General features: G+C 47.4%; 1 protein-coding gene and 1 pseudogene across 1 annotated transcript; one reads left to right on the plus strand and one right to left on the minus strand.

Moving 5' to 3' along the window:
* Positions 1 to 13,879, plus strand: part of LOC116982317 — a 78,605-nt pseudogene extending 64,726 nt beyond the window's left edge.
* Positions 13,880 to 22,249: 8,370 nt separating this feature from the next.
* Positions 22,250 to 23,974, minus strand: LOC116982233 (zinc finger protein 883-like; the record flags this gene model as incomplete). Its single annotated transcript, XM_033035518.1, has 1 exon — positions 22,250 to 23,974. A coding segment is annotated over exon 1 (1,599 nt), but the record flags the coding sequence as incomplete, so codon positions are not given.
* Positions 23,975 to 25,056: the final 1,082 nt, after the last annotated feature.

The following is a 25,056-nucleotide window of genomic DNA, read 5'->3' on the forward strand; positions in this document are numbered from 1 at the left end:
GGCGGGGCGCTGAGGGAATGTGCGGAGCCGAGGGATCTAGGAGTGCAAGTAGGAGTTGGGCTGAAGGGCCTCTTTCCAACGCTGTATCACTCTATGAATCTATGACAAAGTGCTGGAGTAACTCAACAGTTCAGGCAGCATTTGTGGAGAAGATAGACACAAAGTGCTGGAGTAACTCAGCAGGTCAGGCAGCATCTGTGGAGAAGATAGACAAAAAGTGCTGGAGTAACTCAACGGGTCAGGCAGCATCTGTGGAGAGAATGAATGGGTGACATTTTGGGTCGAGGCCCTTGTTTGGTTTAGTTTTGTTTAGAGATGCAGCGCGGAAACAGGTCTTTCGGCCGGCGGAATCCGCGCCAACCAGCGACCACCCTGTACACTAGCACTATCCTACGCACACTAGGGATAATTTAACAATTTTGCGGAGGCCGATTAATCAACAACCCTGAACGTCTTTGAAATGTTGGAGGAAACGGAGCGCCCGGAGTAAAACCCCACGCAGGTCAAGGGGAGAACGTACAGACTCCACACAGACAGCACCCATAGTCAGGATCAAGCCCGGGTCTCTGGCGGTGAGGCAGCAACTGTACCGCTGCGTCACTGTGCCGCGCATAATTATATAAGGGTTTCCTCCGCCATAAACGCACCCAATATGTGCTAGTCATGTCCTGTTTGCCAGGTTGTTGACCCTCTGTGTTCCCATCTTGCAGGGTTTAGGAGCCGTTGCTGTGGACGTGAGCGGCCATTGAGGGCGGCCAGTGTGCCGGTGAGTTCTCCACCCCCCCCCCCCATCCGCTCGGTGTGCGGGCTGAGCTTCGAGGGGCTGAGCTCCGATGGAGGACCACATGACGGGGCACAACAAGGAGAAGTGTTATGAGTGCGACGTGTGTGGCAAGGCCTGGCAGAGCCCGAGCGAGCTGGATATCCATCAGCGGGTGCACACGGGAGAACGCTCCTTCGACTGCTCGGAGTGCAGCTAGAGCTTCACCCGTTCCAGCCACCTGCTGCGGCACAACCGCACGCACTCCGGCGAGAGGCCCTTCACCTGCTCCACCTGTGGCAAGAGCTTCAAGACGGCGGATGTGCTGAAGGTGCACCGGCGGGTGCACACGGGTGAGAGTCCCTTCACCTGCTCCACCTGCGGCAAGAGCTTTGCCAAGTTGTCAGGGCTGCGGGAGCACTGGCGGGTGCACAGCAGTGAGCGGCCCTTCACCTGCTCCGATTGCGGCAAAGGCTTCAAGTCGTTTCCAGACCTGAAGCAGCATGGGCATGTGCACACCGGGGAGCGGCCCTACACCTGCAATGACTGTGGCAAGGGCTTCAACCGCTTCGGCAACCTGCTGTTGCACCAGCGCACCCACACTGGCGAGCGCCCCTACACCTGCACCCAGTGCGGCAAGGGCTTCACCCAGTCCGGCACCCTGCTGTTGCACCAGCGCACCCACACTGGCGAGCGCCCCTACACCTGCGCTCAGTGCGGCAAGGGCTTTACCCACTCCAGCCTCCTGCTGAGGCACCAGCGCACCCACACCGGCGAGCGCCCCTACACCTGCACCCAATGCGGCAAGAGATTCACCTGCTCCACCTATCTGCTGTCCCACCAGCGGGTGCACGCCGGCGACTGTCCCTTCACCAGCCCGGTGTGTGGAGAGCGCTTTGCCACGGCCTCCCACACCCTGCCTCACCAGCACATGCACACCAGTGGCCAGCCCTACGACTGCCCGTACTGCGGTGAGGAGTTTGACAGCTCACGGGGGTTGCGGCGACACCGGCGGACCCACGTCGGCGACCAGCTGCTCCCACTGTGACAACAGAGCACGGGGGCTGCGGGAGCACCAGCGGATATACACCGGAGAGAGACCCTTTGTGTGCACTGAGTGTGGCAAGGGTTTCACCCGCATGTCCAACCTGTGGCAGCACCGGCGTACCCACGGCGGTGAGAGACCCTTCCCCTGCCCATCCTGTGGTAAGGGCTTCACCCGCCTTGACCACTTGCAGGAGCACTGGCGAGTCCACACCGGTCAGTGCCCCTTCACCTGCCCGCTCTGTGGCAAGGCCTTTGCCCGCTCCTCCAGCCTGCTGGCGCACCGCCACGTAGATAGGTTGGCGCTGTTTAGGTAGACACAAAATGCTGGAAGGGTAACGTTTCGGATGGTTTCTTCAGTCACCCATTCCCTCTCCAGAGATGCTGGCTGTCCCGCTGAGTTACTCCAGCACTTTGTGTCCTTTTTTGTAAACCAGCATCTGCAGTTACTTGTTTTTAAGCCATTCTGGACCTGCACCTTCCCCAAAGCCTCCACATCAGTCCTGTAATGGAATGACCAGAACTGTATGCAAATGTTACCTGACCAATGTCCCTTAAAGCTGCACATATACATTCCTCTCTCTCCCCTCTCCCTTCTCCCCCGCCCCACTCCTACACAAAATCTCTCCACTCCACCCCCTCATCTCTCTCACACACCCTCTCTCGCTCCCTGTCTCTCACACTCCCTCTCTTGCTCCCTATCTCTCTCACACACTCCCTCTCTTGCTCCCTATCTCTCTCCCATAGCCCCTCACTCGCTCTCACTCAGGCACACAAACACTCTCTCACACACACAAACAGTCTCTCACACACACACACGACACTCCCCCCTCTCTCTCTCACACACACAGTCCCTCTCTCTCGCACACGCAACATTCCCCCTCTCTCCCTCTCTCAAACACACACACACAGTCCCTCTCTCTCTCACACACAACACTCCCCCTTTCTCTCTCTCCCTCTCTCTCACCTACACACACAAACAGTCTCTCACACACACACACAACACTCCCCCCTCTCTCTGTCACACACACACACAGTCCCTCTCTCTCACACACACTCCATCTCTTTCACACACTCCCTCTCTCTTTCACACACACACTCTCACACACGCACTCTCTCTCTCACACACACACACACACTCTCTCTCTCACACACACACTCGGTTCACAATAACCAACCTGATCTCCTGGTGGCTCAGCACTTCAACTCCTCCATGGCCAGAGTGAGGCCCACCGTAAATTAGAACAGCAGCACCTCATATTTCGCATGGGCAGTTTGCACCCCAGCGGTATGAACATTGATTTAAACATAGAAAATAGGTGCAGGAGGAGGCCATTCAGCCCTTCGAGCCAGCACCGCCATTCATTGTGATCATGGCTGATCGTCCCCTATCAATAACCCCTGCCTGCCTTCTCCCCATATCCCTTGACGCCCTAGAGTATCTAACTCTCTCTTAAATCCATCCAGTGATTTGGCCTCCACTGCCCTCTGTGGCAGGGAATTCCACAAATTCACAACTCTCTGGGTGAAAAAGTTTTTTCTCATCTCAGTTTTAAATAGCCTCCCCTTTATTCTAAGACTGTGGCCCCTGGTTCTGGACTCGCCCAACATTGGGATCATTTTTCCTGCGTCTAGCTTGTCCAGTCCTTTTATCATTTTATATGTTTCTATAAGATACCCCTTCATCCTTCTAAACTCCAGTGAATACAAGCCTAGTCTTTTCAATCTTTCCTCATATGACAGTCCCGCCATCCCTGGGATCAACGTCGTTCTCTAATTTCAGGTAGTCCCTACTTACTCCTCCCCTTCTCAGCTCTCCCTCAGCCCACTTGCTCCACCTCCTCCTTTCTTCTTCCCCCCTCCCCCACCCTCACATCAGTCTGAAGAAGGGTTTCAACCCGAAACATTGCCTGTTTCCTTCGCTCCATAGATGTTGCCTCACCCGCAGTGTTTCTCCAGCATTTTTGTCTCCCTTCGATTTTCCAGCATCTGCAGTTCCTTCTTAAGCATTTTAAATTGTTTTTTTAAAGAAAGCTTTGACGCATTTGTGCCTAACGTAACAAATAAAACAAGTTTATCCTGACCTCACTGTGAAATAATTTAATTTGGTCTGTAAATTAAAAATGCAGATTTGCTGAAAAACAGAAAGCAGTCAAATTTAAAAGAGAATTTTCCCAGCAGCATAAAGTCTGGGAAAATCTTAGAAGTTTGGTTTACACTAATCATTGAAACAATATATCAACAATGTATTAACATAGAGATGTATAGTCTGGGCACAGCACCATATTAGATATGTGTCTGAACTGCCTGTCCCAGTCAAGGACAAGGTAGTGGCTTTCATCCAAGTCTTACAAGCTTGTTTTAGTTCACAGACGGATGCCAATTCTGGAACCAAGGTGGAAGTCATTTGAAAACAAAATGAAGTTAGTTGTCCTTCCGGAATGGGCAGCTGTACTGAAGCTGTGCCAAGATTTGAGAATAAGGCTGACATTGCAAATATATGGGTCCAACCTCCCTTGTTTCCCTTTGGCTACAGATCTTTCACTCAGATTTAGAAGGTGTGTTTTATTGATAAGAAACTGTATAATTACTCTAATTTTCCTTTGTTCTTTGAGTGGAGCTCGAGAAGCACTGAGCAACGTGTGTGCTCTTTGTAGATCTCGCCACTCCCGTCTGGCAAATTGATTAAAAGATTGTTTTGGTTTACCTTTAACAATTTTGTTGCTGTCTGCTTTCTTTAAGAGACGAACTTTGACAACTGTGCTCTTTGGAATTCTTCAGAATTCATGTTGTGTTATCAATAATGAAAGAAAATGCCAACCTCCAGAAATGATAAGACATTATTCTCGCCTCCATGCATATCTGTAGCCGTAGGCCAGTCGCACACCTCCCCATTACTTCAAAGTTAGTTCCTACACTTGTCAATATCGTTTGGCCGCTGTTGTGTTTTACTTGTTTCATGGATTTGATTAGATTAGGAAATGTTTCCTTTCCTTTCCTACAAGGGTCTTTCCTCTGAGGAGTTTCTATAGCAACATGCTCACTCTTGCCTTTATGAAGAGACTGATGATTAGTACTCAAGGTCTGACAGACACATCATGGATTAGGTGAACTAAAGAAAGTCTTGACGCATTTGTGCCCTACGTAACAAATAAAGCAAGTTTTTCTGACCTCACTGTGTTCTTCGGAATTCTCCAGAATTCATGTTGTGCTATCAATAATGAAATTGATTAGTAGGACTGGATGTTACAATCCCTAAGGTTTTACACCACAATTGACATTGAGCATTCTTGGGGGTGACCACTAGGTGATTTTGCTACCAATGAGACACATCTTCAGTTGTGTACCTCAACGTCACTGGGTGTTTCGGCCTTTTATCACAAGACACCCTCAGTCGAGGCAGGCCCAGCGCAGGGTGATCAGACCCGGGTGTGTCTTATGTTTAGCCTCTAGAATGTCACGTGGCAGCCCAGGCAGCATCTTTTCACTTCACCCACAGCCAATGACTGATACAAAAAAATGGCAACAATCTCCAGAAATGATTTTTTTTTTTTTTTTCTTTTTCTTTTTTTTTATTAGAAGTACGGTAAATTACAATAACACACAACACATATATCTTAATACATTTTTTGTACCGCTTCATTTTTTTTTTTTTTTTAAAGCTTTAAGAAAAAGATAGAAGTAAGGAAAGTAAAGAAGGTGCGCAAGAGTTGTGAAGTGCAAGAGAGTGTTGGGAAAAGAAAGCCCCTTAGAAAAGAAGTTAGAGAAGGAAGTAAAGTAAGAAAGTAGACCCTAGAAAAGAAAGAAAAAGAAAGTAAGGACAATCGCTCTATTATAACATTAAACTCCGCAGAAAGACTACCAACCAAGTCTGTTTTGTTGTTTTATCTCCCAATGCCAGGTCCTGATACCATTTATTTATTTATTTATTTTTAAAATTACTATTGCACCTCATGCTTGTAATAGGTCCATAAACGTAGACCACGTCTTTTGGAATTGGTTTGCTTTATCTGCTAAGAGGAATCTCATCTCTTCCAGATGTAATGTTTCAAACATATTTGATGTCCACATTTTTATTGTTGGTGTGGGCGCATTTTTCCAGAATTTAAGTATGAGCTTTTTTCCCATTATTAGCCCGTAATTGAGTAAATTCTTCTGATACACGTTTAATTCAGGGATACCTTCCGATATCCCAAAAATGATCCATTCTGGTTTTGGTACCAGTTTTATTTTAATTAATTTTGAAAAAATATCAAATATTCCATGCCAGAATTTTTGGATTTTTGTACAAAAAACAAAAGAGTGCGCTATGGTAGCTTCTTGACACAGACATTTATCACAGATTGGTGAAGCATTAGGAAAGATTTTATTTAATTTAGTTTTTGAATAATATAGTCTATGTAATGTTTTGAATTGGATAAGCGTATGTCGTACATTGATCGAGCATTTATGCACCTGTAGTAAATGATTATCCCAGCTCTCTTTTGAAATTTTTATAGCTAATTCTTGTTCCCAGTCTCTTCTAATTCCATCTGTTGTGGGTATTTCTATGTTTAAAATGATATTATATAAGTACGATATTAAGTTAGCTGATTCCGCCTTTGTCTTCATTGCTTCATCCAGTAAGTCGGAAGGCATATTATGATAGTCTTTTGTGTATTTTTTCAAATAATCACAAATTTGAAGATATTTAAAATATTGGTTATTTTTCAAATTATATTTCAGTTGTAGTTGTTGAAATGATAGTAATTTTCCCACTTCATACAGATCTTCGAGCGTTTTGATTCCCATTCTTTCCCAATGTATAAATGATTTGTCTATGATTGATGGTTTAAACGATGGGTTATTGGCTATTGGTATTGAGAGAGATAGGTTTCTTAATTTTAGATTCTGTTTTATTTGTTTCCATGTTCTAATTGTGCTATGTATAATTGGGTTTTTATTATAATTTTTATTATTCAGATTTATTGGTGAGAGGATAATCGCTCCTATATTTAACTCGGGGAGCAGTCCCCTTTTTCCATTACAATCCAGTCCGCCTGCTGGGCAGAGTTGTCCAGCAGGTGAATCATATTTTTAATATTTACTGCCCAATTATAATACATAAAGTTAGGGAGCGCTAGACCCCCCCACTCTTTTCGTTTATTAAGGTGTGTTCTTTGTATTCTATGGGGTTTATAATCCCATATGAAATTTGTAATGTCTGAGTCCAATTTTTTGAAAAACTTTTTTGGGAGATATATAGGTATTGATTGAAATAGGTATAGAATTTGTGGTAAGAAAATCATTTTTATAGCGTTTATTCTGCCTATTAAGGACATCGGAAGTGTTTTCCAGAATTTAATCAGATTATTTAATTTCTTAAGTAGGGGATTATAATTGGCTTTAAACATATCCTGGTAATTTCTAGTAATTTCAATTCCCAAATATTTGAAATTTTCTGTAGCTATTTTAAAGGGGAATTTCCTGAGATGTGTTGAGTCTTTTGGTTTTATCGACATAATTTCACTTTTGTTCCAATTTATTCTATATCCTGAAAAGGATCCAAAGTCCTCAATTAAATTTAATATATTCGGTATACTAATTTGTGGTTTTGTGATGTACAGTAGTACATCATCGGCATTTAGGGATATTTTGTTATTTGAATATTTTGTATTATAACCGTAAATATCCAGGTGTGTTCTTATTTTTTCAGCAAGGGGTTCAATTACCAAAGCAAATAACAGCGGAGTTAATGAACAACCTTGTCTATTGCCCCTTGATAGTTCAAATTTCGAGGATAATATATTATTAGTTAGTATTCTAGCCGTAGGTTTGTTATATAATAGTTTTATCCATGCAATGAAGTTCTCTCCCAATTGGAATTTTTGCAATACTTTAATCATATAATCCCATTCTACTTGATCAAACGCTTTTTCTGCATCCAGTGAGATGATAGCTAACTCTTGGTCGTGAGATTTATGTGAGTGCATTATGTTAAGCAAACGTCTCAAGTTATTGAATGAATGTCTCTTAGGTATAAATCCTGTTTGATCCTCATTTATTAGTCTACTAACATACCTGCTTAGTCTACTGGCTAGTGTTTTCGCTATTATTTTTTGATCCGTATTTAACAAAGCAATAGCTCTATATGAACCTGGTTCTTCAATATTTTTATCTTTTTTAAGTATTAATATGATCGTTGATTCTGCTAGTGTTTCAGGTAAGCTTTGCTCCTCAAAAGCATATGTATACATTTTCTGTAATCGTGGAGTAACTATGTCATAAAAAGATTTATAAAATTCATTACTGAATCCATCTGGTCCTGGTGTTTTTCCATTCTTTAGTGTTTTATTGTGTCTTCTATCTCCTTAGAAGTAATTTGTGCTCCCAGTTCCTCTTGTTCCCGCAGTTCTAATTGTGGTAGGTTACAGTTATCTAGAAATTCTGAAATTTTATTATTGTCTATTAACGTTTTAGATGTGTATAGATTCTGGTAAAATTGAGCAAATCTTTTATTGATATCCTTGGGTAATGTTAATAATTCCCCTCTATCTGATTTAATCTTTAATATTGCATTCTCTTTTTCCCGTTTTTTCAGTTGGCGTGCTAAAAGTTTGTGGGGTTTATCCCCGAATTCGAAGTGTTCTTGATTTGTGATTTGAAATAATGTTATAACTTTCTCTGACAGTAATTTATTTAGCTTGAATTTCAATAATAGGATTTTATTATGTTTATCCATAGTTGGATCTTTAGCATTATCTGTATCTAATTGTTTTATTTGTTCTTCTAAATGTCTTTGTTCATTCTTATTCTTTTTATTTTGATAAGCTTGAAATGAAATAATGACTCCTCTAATAAATGCTTTGAAGGATTCCCATAATAGCGTGGGGGATATATCTGGTGTATCATTTATCTCAAAAAATAGGTCCATCTGTTTTTTTAGATATATACTCCCTTGTGGGTCTTTTAAAATTTGCGAGTTAAACCTCCAGAACGATTTATTCATAGACATTCCTTCTAGTTTTAAAACAAAAGTTAACGGGGAGTGGTCTGAGATCGCATTAGTGTGGTATTTAGGGTTCATAGTGTGCGGAATTAATTTTGTATCCACAAGAAAATAGTCTATCCGTGAGTATGTTTTATGCACCGTTGAATAAAACGAATAATCCCTTCCCGTCGGGTTTGCAATCCTCCACACATCTACTATATTTGTGTTTTCCATATATGTATGTAAGAGTTCACTGGTTTTAGATTTCCTATTACCTTTTTGTTTTTGCATCGATTTATCTAGATACGGGTCTAAAACACAGTTAAAGTCTCCTCCAATTATGACATTTTGATAATTACATTCTGCAATTATATTCAGAATTTTATTAAAAAATTGAGGGTTATCAAAATTGGGCGCATATATGTTTACCAGCGTAATTGGCGTATTATTGATCTCTCCTGCTACTATAAGGTATCTCCCTTCCTTATCTGAAATAATATTCTTTGATTTAAATGGAATTCCTTTACGAATAATGATAGCGGTACCTCTAGGTTTGGAAGTAAATGAAGAGTGAAATGTTTGGCCTATCCAGTTCGCCCTCAGTCTCGTCTGATCTTGATGTTTAAAATGCGTTTCCTGTAGAAACGAAATATCCGTGTTGTATGATTTCAACTGAGCTAGTATCTTGCCCCTTTTAATAGGTTCATTAATAGCCCTTATATTCCAACTACATAGTGTGATTCCTCCCATTTTCTTTTGATTGTCGTCATACATTTCTACCTATTTTGATGACCTTATTTATTATGGTGCATTCATACCTCAGGACTCTGGTTATTTTGGGAGCATTTATAATATAGACTTCCTTGGTAGTTCCCCTCTGCGATTGTCCTTGAAAAGAAAACACATAGATGTGACATATTGTGATAATAAAAAAAAAAAGTATATCAAATAAATTTACGGTGTCTGAGTTTCGGACACCGTAGTGAGTGACCCACTCGTCTGTGGGGTACGACATCGATATCGCTTCCGGCGTAGATGTTAAAAGGTTAGCCCCGCTGCCTTTATTACCCAAAACCTAGGGGGTCGGTACCGTTTCCAAATCAGTTCTATTTCACCCAGTTGCAGTATATATATATGTTTCATCCGACTTATCAAATCTAATCATGTATTAAGTTACATATATTCCTCACTCTTTATCTCTTAACTATTTGTAATTGGTTTTAGTATTGTTAAAAGTGAGTTGTTCGCTGAAAGGCTTAACCGAAGTCAGGCTCCTGGAATTATGCCAGGTGCCTGAGTCTCCTCCCCTCCCCACTCGAGCTGCGGAACATATGTGATTACGGTTGTCTGCGTTATAAAGCAGGCAACACATTTTTATCAGTTTCAGTTGCAATTTCTATATTAGTATTGTTAATTATTAATTATTATTAATTCTCAATATTTTGTAAAACTATATAAGCCATGTGATGTTTTTCGCTCAGCTCAGCAGATTCACTCCCATGTTATCAGTCTTTCCTCATTTGAGCACAGAATGTCCTTGAGTTAGATTCTGCAATGTTCAAGGCGAGATAATAATGTCTAGACACGTCTCGTGGAAAATCTGTTGCATGTAGTAATTTTTAAAGATTGGTGTTGTTCGCTTATTTCACTTTTCTTGTAATATTCTTGTTGGGGGAATAAGCAAATTAATTTGTTCATGACGTCTTGGTGATCAATCTTCAGTTGTTGCTGCCTTGGCCACGATTTCTTGAGCGTATTTAAGAGATTCCACCGAGTTAATAAATGTTTTTGAGATTCCCATGAAAGTAATACGCATTCTGGCCGGATAATACACTCCACATCTGACACCCTTGACCTCGTAAAGAGCTTCTCTGGTCTGTGAGAACTTTCTTCTCTTCAGAACAATCTTGTGAGGGTAGTCCCGTAGGAGTTTAATAGAATCATTTCTGTACATCATGTTCTCTCCGTATTTGATCTTTTTCATCAGCGCTTCCATTGTTGGGATATCCCGAAGTTTGATTATGATCTGTCTTGGGTAGGCATGTTCTCCTTGAGATCTTGGTTTAACTCTGGGTAGTCGATGTGCTTCTTCAATTACAGGTGCCTCAGATAGATTGAGCACGTGTTTAATTAGGTTGGCAGTGTACCCACGAGCATTGTCCCCCTCAGCTCCCTCTTTTACTCCACGTATTCGTATATTTTGACGTCTTGAGCGAGCTTCTAGGTCAACATATTTATCAGCAACCTTTGTAAGTTGGCTCTTGAGGCTGTCTATTTCTGACTTCATCGTCTGCATCTCTCCAGCCATCTCTTCCACAACAGCTTTCATATCTTTCACTGCATTTACATTTGCAGAAACAGTTTCATGCACAGCCTCAAACATCTTTGTGGACTCTTCTGCCACCGTATTAATTTTCCCTGTTAATTCTTCTTGCACATCATCAACTTTTTTTTGCAGAGCCCCAATGCCCGCAAGTATTTTTTCATTACCGGCATTAATGGATTGTATGTTTTCCATCAAATTTAAGTTTCCAGCTTTCAAATCATTTTTCAAATCTCTTACCGAGTTCTTTAACTCCTCCATTTCGGTTTTCTCTTTTGTGGTCATCTCAGTCTTAGATCATGTAGCCATTCCAGAGACCACTCCAGAGGTCAGTTCTGCAGTTTCTTGATGTTCCTGAGTCTTCAGCAGGTGTTGTGTGACTTTCCTCTGTGGGCTCTGACCTGGAGACGTGTGTTTCATTTAAAATGCCTTTCCCGCCGTTAAATTCACGGCGCTTACTGATGACGTCATCAGCACCGCGACATGAGGCTCCGGTAAGTTTTTAAAAACGGTCCCGACCTCCAGACCCGATTTTAACGCGAAAAATCGCGATTTTTTTCAGCGGAGCTAGAAAGTTTGTGACTGCTAACAAAGCATGTCGCCACCGGAAGTCCTCAATCTCCAGAAATGATAATAAATTATTCTCGCCTCCATGCATATCTGTAGCCGTAGGGCAGTCGCACACCTCCCCATTACTTGAAAGATAGTTCCTGCACTTGGCAATATCGTTTGGTGTTTGGTGTCTGAAACACAGCGGTGGGGCTACAGACAGCCCGGCACCCGGGTGAATCATCCCATGTGGGGGTCCGGGGGGTTAATCACCCCATGTGTGGGTCTGGGGCTGGGGGGGGGGATGAATCACCCCATGTGTGGGGCGGGGGGGGGGGTGAATCACCCGATGCGTGGGTCGTGGTAGGGGGGGGGGGGTCATGGTGCCGGTGCAGCGCGGTCAGTGACTGGGTGTGTGGAGGGACCAGACTGTCCCCAACTCTGCATCAGCTGGCGGGGATATTGCCGTGTTTATGGCCCCGTGTGTCCGCTGCCCGGAGCCGCGGCCCCGCTCCACCCGGCCCCGTGTGTCCGCTGCCCGGAGCCGTGATAGTGCGGTGGGAGCCAGCTTGGGGGAGTAAGGGATGGGAGCCCCTATCCCACTTAGGAAACCTGAACGGAAACCGCTGGTGACCTTGTGCCCCACCCAAGGTTTCCGTGAAGTTCCCAGAGATTTAGATCACTCTCCCTAATGGTCTAAAGTGGTTTCCGCATGGCCGATGTTTCTTCTATGATCCTGCGATTATTTCAACAAATTCAAAACCGGCCTCGACTAAAAATAGGTTGCCATTTGGTCGAAGCCAGTGGAGTGGGGTCGCTATGTACTTACAGGCAGTCGAATGAAATCTCCTTCGCTGACCGGCCATTTTGATTGGCTCATTGGAGTTTTCAGCAAACATCCTGTAGGATCGTTGGTTTTCAGGACCTAGAAGTTCCGCCGGTAGGTCAAATGCCCACTAACTTTATTGAACTTCTTAAAACTGTCCCCAGTCCTTCTTCCTCCTTCTCTCCCCCTTCCGTCTCCCCTTCTCTCCCCCTTCCCCCCTCGTCTCTCCCCTTCTCCCCACTTCCACCCCCTTATCTCCCCTTCTCTTCCCTTCTCTCCCTTTCTCTGTCCTTTTCTCCCATCTTTCCCCTTCCCTCCCGCACTCTCTAAAGGACTTACCGTGCTCTGCGGCAGCCATTTACCTACCTCTTCATCACGCAGACAACACTCCTCCGCTGTCCCTGGCCCCCACCTTCGCGATGTGTGTGTGTGTGCGGTCGGTAGCAAAGACGCTGTAGGATCTTTGGTCAGTAGATGCAGCTCACGCTTCGGTCGAGGCTCTCCAGGCGAGTGACCTCTGCCGACTCATGGAAACCTTGGGTGGGGCGCAAGGTCACCAGAGGTTTCCGTTCAGGGTTCATAAGTGGGACAGGGGAGGAATGGGACGTGGCCTGCTTGGAGGAGTAAGGGGAATGGGAGGTAACCAGCTTGGAGGATTAACGAATGGAGGGATACTCACGTAGGGGGGTACCGGATGGGATGTAGCCAGGTTGGGGGATAAGGTATGGAGGTGGCCAGTCTGGGGGTAATGAGAGATGGGAGATCGCCAGCTTGGGGAGTAAAGAATGGGATGTAGGCAGCTTGGGGGCGTAAGGAATGGGGGTAGGCAGCTTGGGGGAGTAAGGGGAATGAAAGGGGGTAGCCAGCTTGGTGGAGTAAGGTGAATGGAAGGGGGTAGCCAGCTTGGGGGAGTAAGGGGAATGGGGGGTAGGCAGCTTGGGGGAGTAAGGAATGGGGGTAGGCAGCTTGGGGGGGTAAGGAATGGGGGGTAGGCAGTTTGGGGGAGTAAGGGGAATGAAAGGGGGTAGGCAGCTTGGGGGAGTAAGGAATGGGGGGTAGGCAGCTTGGGGGAGTAAGGGGAATGAAAGGGAGTAGCCAGCTTGGTGGGGTAAGTTTGTTGTTCTGCACATCGATCAGGAGGCGATGAAATCGCTCGTTCACACGCAGCCGCCAGAGCAAAGTGTACATACAGTGATGACAAACGCAATTAATGCAATATCCAGTGCAGAACAGTGCAAGATTGTGTTGCATAAAGCCCGAGGAAGCACGGACGAGAGGGGGCGAAGGGCTAATCTCCGGGCAGAGCGACCAATGTCCGTGTCCGTGTGGAGTTTACTCGATTCCCCCTCCATGGTGGACGGATCGGGGCAGGGGAGGCGAGCTCAGCCTTCCTCCCGCGCATCCTAGCCCCGACGGGCCGAGTGCCGCTGCCTTCCTCCCCGGAAAACGGGGGGAAAAACACAGAAGAAAGCTCTTCCAACCCCCCGAATCCCTCAGGGAATGCCCCTGCCCTGCCTTTGGAATCAAGCCGTCACAATTGTGCACGATCAGTCCGCATTATCCTTGTTGTAATATATACTAGACCAAGTGTGGCGACACACACACGTGAGAGACAAGGGGGGAGAGAGGGAGGAGAGAAGTAGAGAGGGGAGTAGAGAGGAGGGGGGTGAGAGAGGAGGGGGAGAGAGGAAAGGTAGCGGGGCGGGGGGGAGAGAGGAGGGGGGTGAGAGAGAGGAGGGGGAGAGAGAGGATGGGAGAGAGAGGAGGTGAGGTAGCGGGGAGGGGGTATTGAGGAGGGGGTAGAGAGGAGGGTGAGATAGGAGGGGAGAGAGAGTAGGGAGAGAGAGGAGGTGGGAGAGGATGGGCTTGGGAGAGGAGGAGGGGGAAATAGGAGGGGAGATAGAGTATGGGGAGAGAGGAGGCGGGAGAGGATGGGCTTGGGAGAGGAGGAGGGGGAAATAGGAGGGGAGATAGAGTAGGGGGAGAGAGGAGGCGGGAGAGGATGGGCTTGGGAGAGGAGGAGGGGGAGTAGCGGGGCAGCGGGTGTCAACCAAACGACTGCGAGTTGGGCGGGGGGAGGTGTGACGTCACTCGCAGTGCGTGGAACGCAGCGCAGGTCATGCGCGGAAGACCCATTGTGACGTCATCAGCAAGACCATCTCGTTAATTTTCGGATGTGTGAACATTTACATAAATAACTCAAGAAATAAAGCATGAATTTTTCAGATGAGCTGTTTTGGACTCCAGGAGGAAAAATTCTAACGGAATATGTAAAAATGTTACCGTTAGTGTGTTGTATTTTCGAGAAAATGTGAGTACACACAAACATCACACACAAATAAATACACATCAATATTAGAATTTTATTATAGAAATATAGATGAAGGCTTATCAAGTTCAAGTTGGAATTTATTGTCACATGCACCAATTAAGGTACAGTGATATTTGAGTTACCGTACAGCAATACTAAGTAAAAAGCAACAAGACACACAGCCACATAAAATAAAATCTAACATAAACATCCGCCACAGTGGAATCCACATTCCTCACTGTGATGGAAAGTAATAAAGTTCAATCATCTTCCCCTTTTGTTCACCCGTGGTCAGGGCTGTTGAACCCTCCGCAGTCGCCGCTCGCTGCCAACACACTACATAAAAGTCCCTTTAAACTTCCATGATCCAAAGACATCCTCATGAAGAAGGCCTATGCTTGGACAGCTATCCAGCCAGAAGATGCCAAAGCATTGCGGGAGTTTGCGATACGTCTTAGAAGTATGAAAGAAATGACTTCCCTCTTAGACCACATGCAAGAAATGAATGTTGTTAGCAATATGAAAATTATCACTCTAAAACTGCCCTATAGACTTAGAGAAAAGATAAAGCTGGTCTGTTAGAGGAAAATGAGAATGGAGAGGCCATGCTTCCTGATCTGGTGAACTTCATAGAAAAGGAAGTACAGTTCATGTCAAATTTACGCTATGGGAATATTCAAGATCCTAAACCAATCACAACTGTCAAAGGTTCTACCTTTACTAAAACAAAAGGAAGATCAGGACCTAAGGGAAGTAGTTTTGTTTCCGCTGTAAATACCTGCAGAAATGAAACGCCAAAAGGACGAAGATACATCTACTGTTAAACCAAGACGGTTCTGCTTGTCATCCAGCGAGAAGTCAGAGGAATGACAAAGAGATGGCCCACGAGGGAAGGGAAGGGGGGGCTGTCGATGACTGGTCAGCTCGGACCTTGCATCCCATCCCAAGAATGGACACCGCATTCTTGACAGGGCCAAGGTGAGCTTGTAATAGGAACACTTCTCCATCCGTTTCCCACCACGGATGTCTGACCTGCTGAGTTCTACCGGCACTTTGGAGGGAATGAACAGGTGACGTGTAGGGTCTGGACCCTTCTTTGGGCTGATGGAGTCGGGGGAGAAAGCTTGAAAAAAGAGATGGGGTCGGGACAGACTCCAGGACTTGAGCAGGAGGGGGGAGTTTCCTTAATTTGGAGAATTCAATGTTCATGTCATTGGGCTGTAAGCTATGAGGTGCTGTTCCTCCAGATTGCGTGTCACCTCACTCTGGCAATGTAGGAGGCTCAGGACAGAAACATCAGTGGGAGTAGGAAGGGGAGTTAAAATGGTTGGCAACCGGGAGATCCAGCAGGCCTTGGAGTGTAGGGTGAAATACACGCCTAGTCCTGATACAATAGACAACAGGTGCAGGAATTGGTCATTCGGCCTTTCAAGCCAGCATTGCCATTCAATGTGATCATGGCTGATCATCCACAATCAGTACCCCGTTCCTGCCTTCTCCCCATATCCCCTGACTCCGCTATCATTAAGATCCCTATCTAGCTCTCGCTATCTATCTATCCAGCGAACCGGCCCTGAGGCAGAGAATTCCACAGACTCACAACTCACTGTGTGAAAAAAGTGTTTCCTCAACTCCATTCTAAATGGCTTACCTTATTCTTAAACTGTTACCCCTGGTTCTGGACCTCCCCGAACATCGGAAACATGTTTCCTGCCTCTAGCATGTCCAAACCCTTAATAATCCTATATGTTTCAATCAGATCCCCTCTCATCCTTCTAAACTCCAGTGTACAAGCCCAGCCACTCCATTCTCTCAGCATATGACTTCCGCCATCCCGGGAATTAAACTTGTGAACCTACGCTGCACTCCCTCAATAGCAAGAATGTCCTTCCTTAAATTTGGAGACCAAAACTGTACACAATACTCCAGGCGTCGTCTCACTAGGTCCCTATACAACTGCAGAAGGACCTCTTTGCTCCGATACTCAACTGCTCTTGTTATGACGACCAACATGCCATTCGCTTTATTCATGGCCTGCTGTACCTGCATGCTTACTTTCAGTCACTGATGAACAAGGACCCCGAGATCCCGTTGTACTTCCGCATTTGCCAACTTGACATTTAGATAATAAACTGCCTTCCTGTTTCTGCTACAAAAGTGCATAACCTCACATTTATCCACATAAAACTGCATCTGCCATGCATCTGCCCACGCACCCAAACTGTCCAAGTCACCCTGCATTCTCATAGCATCCTCATTACAGTTCACACTGCCACCCTGCTTTGTCTCATCTACAAATTTGCTCATGTTACTTTTAAATCTCTTCATTGATGTATATTGTAAATAGCTGCGGTCCCAGCACCGAGCCTTGCGGTACCCCACTTGTCACTGCCTGCCATTCTGAAAGGGACCCGTTTCGTCTGGCAACCAATTTTCTATCCATGTCAGCACTCTATCCCCAATACCATGTGCCCTAATGTTGCTCACTAATCTCCAATGTGGAACCGTATCAAATGCTGTCTGAAAGTCCTGGTGCATGACATCCACTGCCTCTCCCTTGTCCATTTTCCTAGTTACATCCTCAAAAAATTCCAGAGGATTAGTCAAGCATGATTTCCCCTTCGTAAATCCATGCTGACTCGGACCGATCCTGTTACTGCTATCCAAATATGCGGCTATTTCATCTTTTATAATTGACTACAGCAGCTTCCCCACCACCGATGTCAGGCTAACTGGTATATAATTCCGTTTTCTCTCTCCCGCATTTCTTAAAAAGTGGGATAACATTAGCTACCCTCCAATCCACAGGAACTGATCCTGAATCTATAGAACATTGGAAAATGATCACCAATGTGTCCACGATTTTTAGAGCCACTTCCTTAAGTAGCCTGGGATGCAGACCATCAGGCCCTGGGGATTTATCAGCCTTCAGTCCCATGAGTCTACCCAACACCATTTCCTGCCTAATGTGGATTTTTTTCAATTCCTCCATCACCCCAGATCCACTGGCCACTAGTACAGCAGGAAGATTGTTTGTGTCCTCCTTAGGGAAGATGGAACAGTACCTGTTCAACTCATCTGCCATTTTCTTGTTCCCCATAATAAATTCACCTTTTTCAGTCTTCAAGAGTCCAACTTTGGTCTTAACTAATGTTTTCAAGAAGTACAAAATTAGCCAAACTTGACCTTCCAGGATTTGTGCCTGGAAGGTAATGTTTGACTAATCTTGGATTTTTGAAGAGGTTACTAGGGAAATTGATGAGGGTAAAGCGGTGGATGTTTCTATATGGACACCAGTAAGGCATTTGACAAGGTTCCTCATGGAAGGTTGATTAAGAAGGTTCAATTGTTGGGTATTAATGGTGGAGTAGCAAGATGGATTCAACAGTGGCTGAATGGGAGATGCCAGAGAGTAATGGTGGATGGCTGTTTGTCACGTTAGAGGCCGGTGACTAGTGGGGTGCCTCAGGGATATGTGTTGGGTCCACTGTTGTTTGTCATGTACATCAATGATCTGGATGATGGTGTGGTAAATTGGATTAGTAAGTATGCAGATGATACTAAGTTAGGTGGTGTTGTGGATAATGATGTAGATTTTCAAAGTCTACAGAGAGATTTAGGCCATTTGGAAGAGTGGGCTGAAAGATGGCAGATGTAATTTAATGCTGATAAGTGTGAGGTGCTACATCTTGGCAGAACAAATCAAAATAGGACGTACATGGTAAATGGTAGCAAATTGAGGAATGAAGTTGAACAGAGGGATCTAGGAGTAACTGTGCATTGTTCCCTTAGGGTGGAATCTCATGTAGATAGGGTGGTAAAGAAAGCTTTTGGAGTGCTGGCCATTATAAATCAGAGCATTGCGTTGGGATGTAATGTCAAAATTGTACAAGGCATTGGTGAGGCCAATTCTGAAGTATGGTTGCCAAATTATAGGAAACATGTCAACAAAATAGAGAGAGTACAGAGGAGATTTACTAGAATGTTGCCTGGGTTTCAGCAACTAAGTTACAGAGAAAGGTTGAACAAGATAGGTCTTTATTCTTTGGAGCACAGAAGGTTCAGGGGGAACTTGATAGAGGTCTTTAAAATTATGAGAGGGATAGACAGAGTTGACATGGATAAGCTTTTTCCATTGAAGGTAGGGAAGATTCAAACAAGAGGATATGATTTGAGAATTAAGGTACAGAAGTTTAGGGGTAACATGAGGGGGAACTTCTTTACTCAGGGAGTAGTAGCTGTGTGAATGAACTTCCAGTGGAAGTGGTAGAGGCAGGTTTGATGTTATCATTTAAAAATAAATTGGGTAGGTATATGGACGGGAAAGGAATGGAGGGTTATGGTCTGAGTGCAGGTAGATGGGACTAGGGGAGGATAAGTGTTCGGCACGGACTAGAAGGGCCGAGATGGCCTGTTTCAATGCTGTAATTGTTATATGGTTTTCCTCTTCTCATACGTAAAGAAGAAACAGCAGATGCCGGTTTACAAAGAGAGACGCAATCTCCTGGAGTAACTTGCACGTCTGGAGAACATGGACAGGCAACATTCTAGGTCAGGACCCTTCTTCAGACTGCTTGGTGTGGGGGGTGGAGAAAGTTGGAAAGGAGAGGTGGGAGTGGTCGCCTTAGATTCCCTTCCCTCTACAGATGCGGCCTGACCCACTGAGTTCCTCCACCGCTTTAGAGGGAATGGACAAACAACACTTAAGTCAGGACCCTTCTTCAGACTGAGTGGAGAGGGTGAGGGGAGGAAGCTGGAAAAGAGAGATGGGGCAGAGCAAATCCTGGCAAGTGATAGGTGGATACAAAATGCTGGAGTAACTCAGCGGGACAGGCAGCATCTCTAGAGAGAAGGAATGGGTGAAGTTTCAGGTTGAGACCCTTCTTCAGAAGTGATAGGTGGATATAGGTGAGGGAGACACAAGAAACTGCAGATGCTGGAATCTTGCATAGAACAGTTTAGTTAGATGCACAGAATCTCTTGCCCAGAGTGGGGGATTCGAGGACCAGAGGACATGGGTTCAAGGTGAAGGGGAAAAGATTTAAAAGGAAACTGAGGGGTACATTCACACAGAGGGTGGTGGGTGTGTGGAACAAACTGTCACAGGAGGTAGTTGAGGCTGGTACCATCCCAAGAAACAGTTAGACAGTTACATGGATTGGACAAGTTTGGAGGGATATGGACCAAACACAGGCCGATGGGACTAGTGTAGCTGGGACATGTTGATCGGTGTAGGCAAGTTGGGCCAAAGGGCCTGTTTCCACACTGTACCACTCTACAACTAACACAAAGTGCTGGAGTAACTCAGCGGGCCAGGCAGCATCTCTGGAGAACATGGATAGGTGACATTTCAGAGTGCTGAAGTAACTCAGTGGGTCAGGCAGCAACTCTGGAGAACATGGATAGGTGCCATTTCAGAGTGCTGGAGTAACTCAGCGGGTCAGGCAGCATGTTGTTTAAGAAGGAACTGCAGATGCTGGAAAATCGAAGGTACACAAAAATGCTGGAGAAACTCCGCGGGTGCAGCCGCATCTATGGAGCGAAGGAGATAGGCAATGTTTCGGGACGAAACCCTTCTTCAGACTGATGGGGGGTGGGGTGGGGGGGGCGGGGGAGAAGAAAGGAAAAAGGAGGAGCCCGAGGGCTGAGGGGGAGCTGGGAAGGGGAGGAGACATCAAGGGCTAACAGAATTGTGAGAATTCAATGTTCGTGCCAGCAGGATGCAGACTCCCCAAGGGGAATATGAGGTGCTGTTCCTCCAATTTAGGGTGGGCCTCACTCTGGCCATGGAGGAGGCCCCGGACAGAGAGGTTAGATACGGAGTTGAAGTGCTGAGCCACCGGGAGGTCAGGACGGTTAATGCGGACCGAGCGGAGGTGTTCGGCGAAACGATCGCCAAGCCTACGCTTGGTTTCACCGATGTAGATCAGCTGACATCTAGAGCAGCAGATGCAATAGATGAGGTTGGAGGAGATGCAGGTGAACCTCTGGCACACCTGGAACGACTGCTTGGGTCCTTGAATGCAGTCGAGGGGGGAGGTAAAGCGACAAGTGTAGCATCCCTTGCGGTTGCAAGGGAAAGTGCCCGGGGAGGAGGTGGTGCGGGAGGGAAGGGAATTGACAAGGGAATTACAGAGGGAACGGTCTTTGCGGAAGGCAGACAGGGGGGGAGATGGGAAGATGTGGCGAATGGTGGGGTAACGTTGGAGGTGGCGAAACTGATGGAGGACTATTTGTTGTATGTGACGGCTAGTGGGGTGAAAGGTGAGGACATGGGGGACTCTGCCCTTGTTGCGATTGGGAGGATGAGAGCAGTGTTACGGGGTATTGAAGAGACCCTAGTGCGCGCCTCATCTATAGGAGGGGAGTGGAACCCCCGTTCCCTGAAGAATGAGGACATTTCTGATGCCCTGTTGTGGAACACCTCATCCTGGGAGCAGATGCGGCGTAGACGGAGGAATTGTGAGTAGGGGATGGAGTCCTTACAGGAAGCGGGGTGGGAGAAAGAGTAGTCTAGATAGCCATGGGAGTCAGTGGGTTTATAGTGGATGTTGGTCAGAAGTCTATCACCTGCGATGGAGATAGTGCGGTCAAGGAATGGTAGGGAAGGGTCGGAAATGGTCCAGGTGTATTTGAGTGCCGGATGGAGGTTAGTGGTGGTGGATGTAGTCTGTCTGTTGTGTGTGGGTGCAGGATGTGGCACCAAAGCAATCGTCGATGTAGCGGAGGTAGAGGTCGGGGATGGGGCCCTGGTATGCCTCGAACAAGGATTATTCGACGTATCAAAGAGGCAGGCGTAGCTGGGGCCCATGCGCGTGCCCATAGCTACGCCTTGTATTTGAAGGAAATGGGAGGAGTTAAACAAGGTTATTGAGGGTAAGGACCAGCTCCGCTAAGCGGAGGAGAGTTTCAGTGGACGGGTATAGGTTGCTTCTCCGGTCGAGGAAGAACCGGAGGCCTTTGAGACCATCCTGGTGGGGGATGGAGGTGTAGAGTGACTGGACATCCATGATGAAGATGAGAGGATGGGGGCCTAGAGAATGGAATGCATGGAGACGACGGGACAGGCAGCATCTCTGGAGACAAGGAATGGGTGACGTTTCAGGTCGACACTGAAGATGGGTCTCAACCCAGAAACGTTACCCATTCCTGTCAACATTTTGTGTCTACTTAAACAGTGCCTATCTATCCATGTGGCATTGTGCCAGCAGGCTGGAGGAGCGGGCAAAGGCCTTGCCACAGAGCAGGCAGGTGAAGGGGCACTGGCCGGTGTGGAACGCCAGTGCTGCCACAGGCTGGACATGTGGGTGAAACCCTTGCCACACTCAACGCACACAAAGGGTCTCTCTGCGGTGTGTATCCGCTGGTTCTCCCACAGCCCCCGTGCTCTCTTGTCACAGTGGGATCAGCTGCTCGCCTGCGTGGGTCCGCCGGTGTTGCCGCAACCCCCGCAAGCTGTCAAACGACTCACCACAGTACGGGCAGTCGTAGGGCTGGCCACTGGTGTGCACGCGCTGGTGAGACAGGGCATGGGAGGCCATGGCAAAACGCTCTCCACACACCGGGCTGGGAACGGGTCGGTCGCCGGAGTGCACCCGCTGGTGGGTCAGTAGCTTGGAGGAGCTGGTGAAGCCCTTGCCGCACTGGACGCAGGTGTAGGGGCGCTCGCCAGTGTGAGTGCGCTGGTGCACCAGCAGGTTGCTGGACCGGGTGAAGTGCTTGCCGCACTGGGTGCAGGTGTAGGGCCGCTCCCCGGTGTGGGTGCGCTGGTGCTCCAGCAGGTGACTAGAACGGTTGAAGCCCTTGCCGCACTGGGTGCAGATGTAGGGGCGCTCCCCGGTGTGGGTGCGCTGGTGCACCAGCAGGCTGTTGGAGCAGATGAAGCCCTTGCCGCATTGGGTGCAGGTGTAGGGCCGCTCCCCAGTGTGGGTGCGCTGGTGCTTCAGCAGGTGACTGGACCGGGTGAAGCGCTTGTCGCACTGGACACAGGCGTAGGGGCGCTCCCCGGTGTGGGTGCGCTGGTGGGACAGCAGGGTGCTGGAGTGGGTGAAGCTCTTGCCGCACTGGGCACAGGCGTAGGGGCGCTCCCCGGTGTGGGTGCGCTGGTGCACCAGCAAGCTGCTGGAGCAGCTGAAGTACTTGCCGCATTGGTCGCAGGTGTAGGGCCGCTCCGCGGTGTGGGTGCGCTGGTGCTCCAGCAGGCGACTGGACCGGGTGAAGCGCTTGTCGCACTGGGTGCAGGTGTAGGGCCGCTCCCCGGTGTGGGTGCGCTTGTGGGACAGCAGGGTGTTTGAGTGGGTGAAGCTCTTGCCGCACTGGGCGCAGGTGTAGGGGCGCTCGCCGGTGTGGGTGTGTTGGTGCTCCAGCAGGTGACTGGAGTGGTTGAAGGTCTTGCCGCACTGGGTGCAGGTGTAGGGGCGCTCCCCAGTGTGGGTGCGCTGGTGCTCCAGCAGGTGAGAGGACTGGCTGAAGCCCTTGCCGCACTGGGCGCAGGTGTAGGGCCGCTCCCCAGTGTGGGTGCGCTGGTGCTCCAGCAGGTGACTGGACTGGATGAAGCTCTTGCCGCACTCGGTGCAGCGGTAGGGGTGCTCCCCAGTGTGGAGGCGCCGGTGGGACAGCAGGTCTTTGGACTGGGTGAAGCCTTTGCCGCAGTCGCTGCAGGTGTAGGGGCGCTCGCTGGCGTGCAGGCGCCTGTGCCTCTTCAGGTAATTGGACGACTTGAAGCCTTTGCCGCAGTCGGAGCAGGTGAAGGGCCGCTCACTGCTGTGCACCAGCAGGTGCTGCCTTAGCCCCGACAACTGGACAAAGCTCATGTCGCAGGTGGAGCAGCCATAGGGCTTCTCGCCCGTGTGCACCTGCCGGTGTATCTTCAGGTGATTCGCCGTCTTGAAGCTCATGCTGCAGTTGGAGCAGGTGAAGGGCCTCTCGCTGGAGTGCATGCTGTTGTGCCCCTGCAAGTACTTGTAGTGAGTGAAGCTCTTGCTGCAGTTGAAGGGACGTTCTCCCGTGTGCAGCAGCCGGTGGGCCTCCAGCTCGCTCAGGCACCGCCACACCTTGCCACACATGTCAATTTAACTTGTTGGTCCTCCATCGAAGCTCAGCCCGCACACCGAGCAGATGGGGGAGCCCACCGGCACCCTGGCCGCCCTCAATAGCCGCTCACGTCCCTGTCTCTCCGTCCACAGCAACGGCTCCTAAACCCTGCAGGAGGGGAACACAGGGTCAACAATCTGGCAAACAGGACATTACTAGCACATATTGAGTGCGTTTATGGCGGAGGGAACCGTTATAAAGAAACATAGAAAATGGGTGCAGGAGTAGGCCATTCGGCCCTTCGAGCCTGCAACGCCATTCAATATGATCATGGCTGATCATCCAACTCCATATCCTGTACCTCCCTTCTCTCCATACCCCCTGATCCCTTTAGCCACAAAGGCCACATCCAATTCCCTCTTAAATATAGCCAGTGACCTGGCCTCAACTACTTTCTGTGGCAGTGAATTCCACAGATTCACCAGTCTCTGTGTGAAAAAAAACTTTCTCATCGCGGTCCTAAAAGACTTCCCCCTTATCCTTAAACTGTGACCCCTTGTTCTGGACTTCCCCAACATCGGGAACAACCTTCCTGCATCTAGCCTGTCCAAACCCTTAAGAATTTTGTAAGTTTCTATAAGATCACCCCTCAATCTTCTAAATTCTAGCGAGTAAAAGCCGAGTCTATCCAGTCTTTCTTGATATGAAAGTCCTGCCATCCCAGCAATCAGTCTGGTGTACCTTCTCTGCACTCCCTCCGTGGCAAGAATGTTCTTCCTCAGATTAGGAGACCAAAACTGTACGCAATACTTCAGGTGTGGCCTCACCAAGGCCCTGTACAACTGCAGTAGAACCTCCCTGCTCCTACACTCAAATCCTTTTGCTATGAATGCTAACATACCATTCGCCTTCTTCACCGCCTGCTGCACCTGCATGCCTACTTTCAATGACTGGTGTACCATGACACCCAGGTCTCATTGCATCTCCCCTTTTCCTAAACGGCCACCATTCAGTAATAGTCTACTTTCCTGTTCTTGCCACCAAAGTGGATAACCTCACCTTTATCCACATTATACTGCATCTGCCATGCATTTGCCCACTCACCCAAACTATCCAAGTCAACTTGCAGCCTCCCAGCATCCTCCTCACAGCCAACACTGCCCCCAGCTTCGTGTCATCCGCAAACTTGGAGATTTTGCATTCAATTCCCTCGTCCAAATCATTAATATATATTGTAAAT

Source organism: Amblyraja radiata, chromosome 16 (genome assembly GCF_010909765.2).
Source record: "Amblyraja radiata isolate CabotCenter1 chromosome 16, sAmbRad1.1.pri, whole genome shotgun sequence".
NCBI lineage: Eukaryota > Metazoa > Chordata > Chondrichthyes > Rajiformes > Rajidae > Amblyraja > Amblyraja radiata.